The sequence below is a fragment of the Schistocerca cancellata genome, chromosome 4 (assembly GCF_023864275.1).
Source record: "Schistocerca cancellata isolate TAMUIC-IGC-003103 chromosome 4, iqSchCanc2.1, whole genome shotgun sequence".
Lineage (NCBI taxonomy): Eukaryota > Metazoa > Arthropoda > Insecta > Orthoptera > Acrididae > Schistocerca > Schistocerca cancellata.
In genome coordinates, this window is record NC_064629.1 from 726,573,604 (window position 1) to 726,586,278 (window position 12,675).

General features: G+C 44.6%; 1 protein-coding gene across 1 annotated transcript in view; it reads right to left on the reverse strand.

Annotated features, from left to right (window-relative positions):
- Positions 1-12,675, reverse strand: part of LOC126183446 (cullin-1-like) — a 230,191-nt gene that overhangs the window by 74,460 nt on the left and 143,056 nt on the right. Inside the window, exon 11 of the mRNA XM_049925437.1 lies at positions 10,406-10,555. Within this exon, the coding sequence (XP_049781394.1) occupies positions 10,406-10,555 (150 nt within the window). The remainder of the gene's footprint in view (positions 1-10,405; positions 10,556-12,675) is intronic.

A 12,675-nucleotide genomic window follows, 5' to 3' on the forward strand; every position in this document is an offset into this window, starting at 1 on the left:
GGTCATCACTTTACCATCATCACAGACCACAAACCTTTGACATCGCTTTTTCGTCCGTCCAAGCCTGTACCTCCACGTACAGCGCAGAAATTCATTCGCTGGTCTACTTTCCTCTCGCAGTACTGCTACGATATCTTGTATAGGTCCACTGCTAAGCACGGAAATGGCGATGTGTTGTCCCGTTTGCCTGTTGCTGAGGAAAGAGCATTCGATTCCTCCGAACTTGCTTGCATGTTCATTGATTCGGAAACCGATGACGTGGTCAAATCGTTTCCGATTGATTTTCGTCGTGTAGCTACAGCCACAGCTGCCGACCCTGTCCTTGCTACCATTTTGCATTTTGTTGCTACGCAATAGCCCTTGTCAAAGTCACGGATCGAGGATCCGTTGGTTCACCGATTTTTTGCTCACAAGGAGAGACTTTTTGTACGACATGGTGTTTTACTGTTGCGTTCTGATAATGATCAGTCCAGGGTCGTGGTCCCACGTTCATTACAGTCCCCTGTCTTACGGCTTCCACAGCAAGGACACTGGGGTATAGTGCGCACGAAACAACTTGCTCGTCAGCACTGTACTTGGTTAGGAATCGATGCTGCAATTTCGAATACGTGCTCTTCTTGCATGGCGTGTGCCGAACAACAATCCGCACCACCGTGGAAATTCTTTGCATGGCCAAAAGCCACTTCCCCTTGGCAACGCTTACACATCGATTTTGCTGGTCCCTTCTGGAATGCTCGATGGTTGGTTCTGGTAGATTCATTCAGTAATTTTCCTTTTTTTGTCCGGATGTCTTCCACGACGTCTTCTGCCACCATCCAAGCGTTGTCCACTATCTTTTGCATTGAAGGTCTTCCACAGACTATTGTTTCCGACAATGGCCCACAATTCGTGTCCGCAGAATTTCAGTCATTCTGCAAGGCCAATGGTATTCAACATCTGACGTCCGCGCCGTTTTCGCCACAGTCACACGGTGCCGCTGAACGTTTGGTCTGGACTTTCAAGTCACAGATGTTGAAGTTGAAAGAGTCGCATTCTCTGGAGGATGCATTATTGCTCTTTTTGTCTTCGTATCACTCTCAGCCCCGAGATGGTCGCTCGCCGGCTGAGTTGCTCCACGGTCGTCCTCATCGAACCTTGATGTCTTTGCTACATCCGCCGCATCAGGTTCCTGTGCAGCGGCAGACACCTGCTTTTGCTCCAGGCGACGTTGTATACTATCGCAACTATCGCGGTTCACGGCGTTGGCTCGCAGGGCGCATTCTTCGCTGCCTCGGCCGCGCTATGTACCTGGTTTTGGGGGCCTCTGGTGAGGTGCGTCAGCATCTCAATCAGCTGCGCCTCTGTCGTCGCACGGGATCTGCCGATCCCCGTCTGCTTTCAGCGACGGTGCCGTCCGGTCAGCACCCTGGGGACCCATCTACTGGCTCGCCTCAGCCCCAAGTGTTACTGACGCTGCCTTCCATTTTGCCCCATGGCACCGCGCCGCCTCCGCTGCTGCCGCCTGTTCTCTCGCCAGTGATGCCCGCAGGGGACGCGTCGCTGTAGCCGCCGGACGCCTCCCTGGGTCACGCGCCGCCGATCGCTTCCCATGACCAGTTGTCCTCCGCAATGGAACTCTTCCCCGCTCCGGACCATCTGTCGTCTTCGCCCGTCGGGTGCTCCAACCCTATGGAGGTCGACCCTTCGGCCCCTCCTGTCTCTCTAAGGGCGCATACACCGCATGTTGGCGTGCACCCTGGACTGGGTTTCCAGGTGTTTCCTAGCTCCCCTCGGACCGAATGGCCGGGCGCGGGTGGCACAGCCTCGCCTGTTGTTAGGCTCCCCACCTCGTCGCATACGTCAACATGGGGTCCTCCCCACGGCAGGCGGAAGCCTTATAATACAACCGTACGCCGATTTGCGGGGGAGGAATGCGGTGTCACTGCCAGACACCACACTTGCTAGGTGGTAGCCTTTAAATCGGCCGCGGTCCGTTAGTTTACGTCAGACCCGTGTGTCACCACTGTCAGTGATTGGAGACCGAGCGCCGCCACACTGCAGGTCTAGAAACAGATCCTAGCACTCGCCCCAGTTGTACAGCTGACATTGCTAGCGATGCTACACTGACAAATACGCTCTCATTTGCCGAGACGATAGTTAGCATAGCCTTCAGCTACATCAATTGCTACGACCTAGCAAGGCGCCATTACCAGTGTATATTGAGATTATATAAAGTATCAACAAGAGCGATGTTCACCAATTATGGAATAAAGTTAATTATTACTTGAACTACGTACTTTATTTGCTATATTAATTACATTGTAATGTTCCAGACCTCACACCAGTCTGCGTGAGCTTAACGTGTGCCTTTCGGCTACCCGTCACTGTGGATTGGCTGTCTTGCCAGTCCACAACAGTTCAAATGGCTCTGAGCACTATGGGACTCAACATCTGAGGTCATCAGTCCCCTAGAACTTAGAACTACTTAAACCTAACTAACCCAAGGATGACACACACAACCATACCCGAGGCAGGATTCGAACCTGCGACCGTAGCGGTCGCGCGGTTCCAGACTGAAGCGCCTATAACCGCTCGGCCACTTCGGCCGGCCTATGGCAAGTAAAATTCTGTATATTTTTAAAACAAGTTACCTAACATGTGGATGGTTACCCCATACTTCATCAATCATACACCTTCTTGTACATTGAAACAGGTTGCTTTACCATGAAGCATGTAATATTTGGAAGTGAACTGAGTTTCTTTAATGTCTTAACAATTTTTCCTGTCTTGAAAATGGAAATTTTTGTTAGTTGCCAATAGCTTCTATTTTTTTAAAAAAAAAGTAACTTCTAACTGGGTTTTGATAATTCTTTTTAATTTGATTTCACTTACTAATTACTGGTGTGTTGTACAGTCATAATGTAACACACAGGCTATAAAATGCAGTATTTACAAGATTTTTTAAAATTGCAACACTTTTAAATTTGAATAGAATATAGTATGCTATCATTTCAAAATGGAATAAGGAAATATATCAAAATTTTTACAGGGCTGGCTAGATGCTTAAGTCTGAAAAGTGTTCCAAGGTACAACACTCTCCCGTACCTCAACCTTGACAAAAAGTTAATCTCTAATTTCAGCATTAGATAACTATTGTGGTGTAGAGCGCCATAAATATTGATATTTGTTCAGTGCGTAAGTGTGCTATCTTTGAGGAGAGGGCTTTGGGCAGGATGTTGGATGCTAACGGCAGTTAGCCTCCGGACTTGTATCTGTGTAGAAGCTAAGTGTGAATAAATCTGTATCTGAGAGAATTCTAGTTGTTTACCTACAACTATTCCATATTCCCTCACTGGTGACCCCGTTTTTTGTGTAATACGCATTCGAGTTATCGCCCGAAGGTTATTTACGCGCCTACCGTGTCGGATTTCTCCGCGATCGCGAGGGCCTTTGTTCAGCTCCAGACAGTGGCCTTTCACCACTCACCGCCGCCCAGATTTCAGCAACACCTCTCCAGCACTCCTGCCGTCATAGTGGACATGCCACAAGAATCTTCAGAATCCTTCAGCTAGAACATGCAGTGGAATTCATCGAGTGCCACCAGTATCTTCCAACCACCAACAGTCGTGGACTCTGGCTTTGTTAGCCTAGACCTTCCCTCCTGTGTTGAATGCACAATTCAATACAGTTCGTGGCGTCGAGCGAGGTTTTGCTACTTTGGAAAATCCAGTAGTAAATTCAAACTCAAATCAGTTCCCGCCACGTGTGTATCCTTCCGCGCCAGCTAGTCAACAGGTGTTCAATGCTCGCCAAACAGCAATTATCACACCGAGTGTGCATCCTAGTGGACGTGTGTGGGATCCTTGTGTTGCTTCTAATCAAGTCAACAATTCTGTGCTGGACAGTAATTACTCCGACATCTACAACCAGCCCCACCACTCATGGTCGAGTGAATACTGTGTGCATAAACGGACATTCACCGGCTCACTTAAGTACTTGTGGCTTCTCTCCGAGCTACCACGTCAATGAGAATGCACATTTTGACTACGATCCTCACACCGTTCGAGCGTGTCCGTCGCTTCTCAGCCGCCCCCCCCCCCCCGGTGTCAAGTGAATTTTGCGATTCCCGCATTATGGGATGCCAATAATTCGGACTCGCTATCTTCTGCATGCTCTACTTCCGTCCGAAGTAATAGGCGCACCTCCGCAGTGACTGCAGTGCCGAATCTGCCGAATCTGCCGAAACTACCAGACTTCAAACCCGCTCACCCAGAGTTCTGGTTTAACCTGGTTGAGCAAACATTCAATGTCTGTGCTTTGGACGACAACGCACGCTTCGCCTGCCTCATGAACCATCTTCACAACCACGTCGATTTAATTTACGATCTGGTCAAAGCACCCCCTCTAGCAGGGAAGCATGCTGTGGTGAAACAGACAATACTGAAGCACGTCTCTAAAACCAGGAGAGAAAATGTGCGACAGCTCATCTACGAAGAGCGTCTCGGCGACAGGTCTCCATCCCAGCTGTGGCGGTGCATCTGTCTTCTCGTCGATGAGCAAGTTATGCCTGATGACACGCTCGCAGAAATCTGGACTGAAAAGCTGCCTTTGCCTGTCCAGACCGCAATCTCTGCGTATGAAGATAGGCCAGTAAATGAATGTTTATGTGCTGCCGACAGAGCATACTCCGTGCACTGCATTCTGGACGTGACTGCACTAAGACGGTTTCTGACGCCATGCCCTTGTCTGGTGCTGCTAATAACAAGTTCGTTAAACTAGCCGCCCTGCCTGCACCTTCAACTCCCTGCAACGACAGTGCATTGGCCTCTGTGTAAGACTCTGGGGCACATACTCTGTCACCTAGCAATTACCCACAGGAGCACAGGCCCGCCCAACCTTACTGTTTCTTCCACGCGAGATTCGGGGAGCAAGCTCGCAAATGCCAGTCACCGTGTTCTTACCCAAACTCCAACCGCAGGTAGGCTACGGTGCCACCTCCTGCGATGTAAACAACAGGCACCATCCCATGTTGCACTCCGTTTCGGACAACAACAGTAAGTGTGGTTAAGTCTATGTTCGCGATTTACGATCAGGTGTATGTTTTCTGGTAGACACTGGCGCAGACGTCTCTTTGCAGCCGGTTTGCCTAGCAACCAATAAAGTGCAACCACACAAAACAGTACTTCGTGCAGTGAACTTGTCTACCCTACAATGTTCGGGTTCCACTTTGTATACAGTGAAACTTTCGCCCGAGTGCAAGCTGGAGTGGACGTTTCTAGTGTCAACAATTGAAGAACCTATTCTCGGAATTGATTTCCTCAAGCACTATCAGTTGTCACTAGATTTTGTGCAAAATACTGTGTTTTACCCCCCCCCCCCCCGCCCCCCCTTAGCAAACATATTCCTTTCGCTCCGCCGAGTGACAGTTCGGCTAACACCAAACATGGGTGCTGTGCTAAGAAGTGCGTAAACCTATCCTTGAAACTGCAATCTTGGACAAACAAGTGGCTAGTGGAGTGCGCCAAGTCTTCGAAGTTGCGGATGGAACATACGGAAATGCTGCTGCATCTCCGCAACATACACCACGAGTTGGCCTCCACACAACAACGCCTCGTGGCACTACAAACAGACGACTCGTCGGCTACAGACAAGGTCAGTCCGTGCCAATCTGGTGTTCCCGTGCCCGCGCACGTTAACGACAATGTTGTGAACTCTGTAAACTGTGTCAGCACCCCCTTTTGTAATGATAGTGTATGCCCGAGTGCTCATGCTCCTTGCGTTCTGAATGGACAATTAACTTGCCAAGCTCGTGGCAATGAACTATGGCCATCTGCTGTTCGGCCACGCCCACTCGTGCCTACAGCGCTCGTAGCGGCACGGCCCGCTACCAAGAACCAGTGTACCAACCTCGCCCATGTTAACATGCGTGCGGCCTTTACGCAGCCTACGAGCGGCTGGCACACCTATACTTCCGTGCCCTCAGCGTCACAGCTTTGCCCATCCACGACTGCCTGCTCCGCTTCACGGACATCTGACTGTCGTGCCGCGCCACGTATTGCAGTGGTCACTAATGGCACAGTTCATCGGTTACGTCTAACCGATGGGCCGCCCATATCGCAACGCCCACGCCGCCTCAAGCTGGAATTTATGAAAATTGCAAAAGAACAATTGGATGATCTATTACAAAAGGGAATAATTGAACCTTCTTCTGGTTGCTGGGCTAGTCCTATCCTGTTTGACCAAAAGAAAGACTGTACTTGGCGCATGGTCGGAGACTATAGGCGTTTAAATGCCCGCACCATCATTGATAAATATCCGGTCCCACACATTGCAGACTTCAATCATGCGCTCGCAGGTGCAAAGTACTTCTCTGTTTAGGACTGTAAGCACGCATTTCATCAGATTCCTATGGCTCCGGAGGACATTGAAAAGACTGCCATAACCACTCCCTTCGGGCTGTTCCAATACATATTTATGCCATTTGGGTTGAAAAACGCCCCCCAAATGTGGCAGCAAACTTTATCCCATCTAGACTTTTGTTTCGTATACACGGACGACATATTGGTCTTTGCTTCTACTTTGGAACAGAGTGAGGAGTGTGTTCAAGTCGTGACAGATATTTTAGCAGCCGCTGGTATTGAACTGAACAATAAAAAGACTCAATTGCACCAGTCATCTGTCACATTCCTAAGTTATGTTGTGTCATCGGACGGTCTGACACCACCGCAGGACAAAATTAAGCCTGTTCTCGAGATGCTACGCCCTCAGACCTATAGGGAATTATGCAGGTTCATCGGAACAGTTAATTATTACCAAAAACATTTGCCAGCCGCTTCCGCGGTGCAGGCTCCTCTCACAGATGCTCTCTCTGGCCCACAAACTTCTGGCACCCACCAGGTACCATAGACACCAGACATAGACAAGGCATTTAATGAGCTCAAACAGCTGTTGGCCTCCGCTGTCACTATTGCTCACCCACGTGCGGACGCCACAATGTTTATCACTACTGACGCTAGTGACAATGCTATCGGCGCAGTACTGAGTCAGACATACAACGATGTTACGACCCCCCTTTAGTTTTTCTCAAAAACGCTGAACAATGCGCAGAAGAAATACTCAGCATTCGACAGAGAATTACTTGCAGTTTACAAGGCCATAAGACACTTCAGAACTGATGTTGAGGGACGAGATTTCTATGTGCTCACTGATCACAAGCCGTTGGTTCCTGCCATTAAAAATCCTGCGGCTGATCCGCCCCCACGACGCTTTCGTCACATCGATTACATCTTGCAATTTACAAATAACATTCGCTACATCCGAGGAGTGGACAATGTGGTTGCTGATTTTCTCTCGCGTGTTGGTGCTGTCACAACCTTAATTGACCTAACGGACCTACCTCGGTTGCAATCGGCGGACCCCGATACCATGCAGTTAATTTCGGACCACAGCTCCTCTCTCCAACCGGTACGCTCTACTTTCCCTGGCATATCTGACTTAGTGTGGTGTGATGAATCGACTGATATGTTGCGGCCATTCATTCCTAAGCCCCTTCAACGCCAGGTCTTTGACAAACTACACACATTAGCACAACCCGGTATCAAAGCTTCCACCCGTCTGGTAGCTGAACGGTTTGTCTGGAGAGACATGCGCCGCGACTGTCAGTCTTGGGCAAGGGCATGCATGTTGTGTCAACAGAAAAAAGTTTCCAGGCACACTTCCCCACCCCTTGGCTGTTTTGCCCAACCGCCAGGCCGGTTTCACCATGTTCATGTCGACCTCGTAGGCCCTTTGCCCCCCTCCGAGGGTTTCCGTTACTTGTTTACAGCTATTGACAGGATGACTCGGTGGGCTGAGGCTGTGCCTATTCCGAACATTACCTCTGAGACAGTAAGTCGAGCATTCTTAGATTCATGGATCTCTAGATTTGGCTCACCTGTTTACCTCACCACTGACCAGGGGCGACAATTCGAGTCTTCAGTTTTCTCTGACCTATGTAAAATGTGTGGTATTGTCAAAATTCATACTTCTGCATACCACCCCCAAAGCAATGGGCTTGTCAAGCGATGGCATCGTACCTTAAAGTCTGCCCTGTGTTGCCATGACTCACTATGGACAGAGGCACTGCCCTTCGTGCTATGTGGCATAGAGCGCCATAAATATCGATATTTGTTCAGTGCGTAAGTGTGCTATCTTTGAGGAGAGGGCTTTGGGCAGGATGTTGGACGCTAATGACAGTTAGCCTCCGGACTTGTATCTGTGTAGAAGCTAAGTGTGAATAAATCTGTATCTGAGAGAATTCTAGTTGTTTACCTACAACTATTCCATATTCCCTCACTATCGTTTTATAATGTTTGGTACCTGCTGCCTTCAGATTATCAACATTTTACATAGGAATGAAGAAAATGCCAAGTTTTACTACATTTCACAAAAACAGCCTATTTTGCATAACATTGTCAAAAACCTCCACATCAGTATTATTTGTCATGTTATTGTTAACACAAAATTTTCTTGTTTGTAGTTCTAGAGAATCCATCTCTATGTAAATACATGTAGAATGGAGCTGACAAGGCAGGACATATGCAAAATAACTACAAAATGAGGTACCAAAAACAAAAGTATCAAATAAATATAAATAGAAATGCAATGGTGTGAAATACAGTTTGATAAACTAAATATACAAATTTTGTAGACAAAGATGAGGAATAGTGGAAGGTCTCTAAAATTGAATATGGAGGAAAAGAAGAAAGCAGAAAAAGTTGAAGAAATCAAAAGTAAAGTCATACCAAACAATGGAAGCTCTACAAATTTTGTGAACTTTAGAAAATACTGTACAGGAAGAGCAAGCATCCAGTTTTCTGCTAACATGATTCAGAGCACATTTAGCAATATGATATAATGTATTTCTGGTGCATTTAGTGAACAGAGCCTCTACATTAATGTTGGACATATTTACGAGCACATTTTTGGCACATAGATGTGTAGTAAAACCATAATTTAGTTCCAAGAGTGCTTCACAGTCTTGCGATGTATGTCTCAAACAATAAGTAAAAGAATATACCAAAAAATTGAGAGAGCTGTGAGACATTTTATAAAGGAATTAAAAATCAGGGAGATTGATAAAAACTGAGATTTGCTCATGACATTGTAATTATATCAGAGGCGGCAAAGTACTTGGGAGAGCCATTGAATGGAATGAATAATGTCTTTAAAGGAGGCTGTAAGATGAATATTAACAAAAGGAAAACAACAATGGAATGCAGCAGAATTAAATCTGGGTTATACCAAGGGAATTAGATCAGGAACTGAGACACTGAAAGTAGTAAATGAGTTTTGCTGTGTTAGTAAGTCTTTTATGAAGGTATTTGGAGTGTGGCCTTGTACAGAAGAGAAATGTGGACAGTAAGCAGTGCACGTGGTTCTACAGCACAATGTTGACTGTCAGACAGGTAGACTGAATAACTAATGAGGTGGTACTACTGAATCAAACTGAGGTAAAAAGAAATTTATGGCACAATTTGACTAAAAGAAGAGTTTGATTAATAAAACACATCCTGAGGCATTAAGGAATAGTCAGTTTGGTAATAGAGGGAGGTTAAAAATTGTAAAGGGAGAAAAGCAAAGTACAGCAAGCAGGTTCAAATGGATGTGGGTTGCAGTAATTATTCAGAGATGATTAATGGGCTTGGACAGGACAGACAGTCATAAAGAACTGCATCAAACCAGTCTTTGGACTGAAAACAATCACCACCACAAGCAACAACAACAAAAAAAATCAAAAGTAACATTTCCCAATTATTTTGACACACCTACTTTATGACTGAACCTTCAGGGACCCTCACCTATGTGTCACAGTGGTTGCAATCATGTTATGTTGAAAAAAATGAGCTCATATTACTTCTTCTTCTTCTTCTTCTTCTTCTTGTGCCTTAGTCACACATCAGCACAGGGTTGGCATGGATAGTAATGGGTTTGGCATGGTTAGTTGAAGGGGTGGCTAAATGCCCCTCCTGTCATCTGTTACTACCCAGGGATGGAATATGTGTACTCCAACTGTTTGCATGTAGTATAATTCATGTGAAAGTGAATGAAAGTTTTCTAAATGTTTGCAAATCATGTAACTGATGCAGAAATTGGGTATCAGCTTGGTATTCACTCAGTCACATGTGGGAAATTGCTTAGAAACCACATCCATGTTGGACAGCATTCTGACCCTCGTCATTAAGCTGCTGGGCGGATTCAGTCTCCAGGGCCAGTGCTTCTCACCATCCAGAAAGCAGTGCTTTAACATGTATGGCTATCTGGATAGGTAACTGAACTCATATCACAGCTATCACTTTATGCAATATATGTTTCAGGAACTGTCTTGTAAACACACACACAAAGGCCTGTTACAAAAGCAAGCATGCTATTTAAGAGTAATACTTACTTCTCTGGGTATCGTAAATCCACGTGGCTGCTGAAATGGCCAAGAACCAGATGAAAGTACTTGGATACTGAAATCTATGGCCATTGGCTTACATGAATTATTCAGATATGTTCTGAATTCCTCATTCAGGTTTTTAGAAACACCAAGGTCCTGGTGAACAAGAACAACTGTTTTATACAGTGTATAAATGTACAAGGTGCTAAGGAAATTTCATTTGATTCCAAAACAGTTTTTATATTTTTGAAAGGTTAGTAATTATAGAAAGAAAGGTTATTAACAGAGTTGTATACACAGCAAAGATGCTTGCAAAATTGCATTTAATTTTATTATAGCTTTAGGCAAAAATCTGTAACTAAAAATAGTGCTTGATATCAGTTGTAACAAGAATAAAATCTACTGCTGTATAGAATAAAGCAACTGGTGGGTCCCACAGACAATACTGTGTGTGTGTGTGTGTGTCTATATATATATATATATATATATATATATATATATATATATATATATATATATATATATATATATATATATTCTAGACAGTAATAGCTAATCATTGACAACTTTTGTACTATGAGACCTCAGGTAACAAACCAAAACAAATGATAAATGTGACAACAAGAAGAATAATCTTTCATCTTCAGTTTCCATCACCACTGCTCTATCCCGGCTTACAAAATGCTCCAGATTCTCACTGCTGTTGAGCCACTCCATTTACTTGCCCAGCCAACAGATCTATAAAGATAAATAGCCTGATTTCTTGTAGAGTTGCAGTTAATCTGTTATGCAAGAAAATGCTCTTTTGATAACTATCACGGAAATATTATGACAAGAATGATCAGCCAATAACCACCTTATTCAATGCTGATGTATTGTCCTCAGCTGTTTCAAGGAATTACAATCAGTAACTTGAAAAGTACCAATTTTGTACACAACAGAAGTAAGCACTACAAGGCGGCTGATGTAGAATCATGCGCAGCTTACAGAAAGAAGTATTATCTGACTTGGTGGTACCCAGAGCCAAGTCGAGCTCTTTGAATTCATTTTAAATTAAATCAATATGTGCTTGGATGGGATATTCAGTAAGCTTCTACACAATTTCATATTTTGATGCTATGAAGATCTGTTGGATGGTCTGAGAGTAGCTGCTAATGAAAAACATTTTGTTGCCACCTACAGACTAATTGTATTATATTAATCATTTTTTTAATGAATGCAGCCAAAATGTTGCTTGTTCCATGATATGTTACTCAATGTATCTGACAAATCACAACAGAAATTTTCTGCTGGAAACGCAGATAATCAAAGCAGTGTCTGTCACCATACTTCAGAACAGTAATGGTTGTAATGTCAATTTTCAGCATCACACAGAGCCCAAAATTACTCTCAGACGCATGTGTAGATCAAAATTCCAAACATATAATGCAAGAGTCTCATAAGTATCATATTTTGAACTTACTGGAGTTATCAGACAATTCTTATTGAGAAGATAATGATCTCTAATGAAACTACAATCAAATAGTGATAGAGAAAATAAAACAATGCTCTGAAATGAGGCCCAACCATGCTGCTGTTTTCCATAAACAATCCCCCAGGCTTTCCATCCCTCTCTCAACCTCCACAAAACCTTGGTCAGGCCCTTTGACACCTCATCATAGTAATTTTTTACCAAAGGTTCTAATGACAATAAAAACTCCAAATCTACATACTTGAATATCGATTGATTAATTCTTCTCAGGTTATCAGCCAAGTGGTGGCGTTGTCTTGTCACAACGTTTCAATGAGTTTAAGATGATGCCACCACTCGGCTGATAACCTGAGAAGAATTCATCATTGGATTACACCAAGAAAGACTGCAATCACATATACTTGAATATCATTGCTAAAAAAATTACCTAAGTCACTGAAGGTAAATGTATGAGCACTCATGTCAGGTATCATTTAATTACAACTGTTGTCCAGCTATGTATTTACGCAATTATGAAAACCCCTAAACTGGAGCCCCTGAACTGGAACAATACATGCTTGGTTCCTACTGCCCAATGGCTTGAGTTTCCTGTTAACAATTCCTATCAAAGTAATTCTCCATTACATTCTTCTTGTCCTCCTGATATTTTCCATTGTCTAACTCCATTTTCACCACTCTCACTTAGTTTAATGGTTTCCCTCACTTCTTCACTGTTTGTAAAGTATCTTAGTGCCAACCTTCCCTCTTCCTCTTCAGTTTTACAATTTTTATCAACAACTTACTTTCCTATGGTGCTTCTCCACCA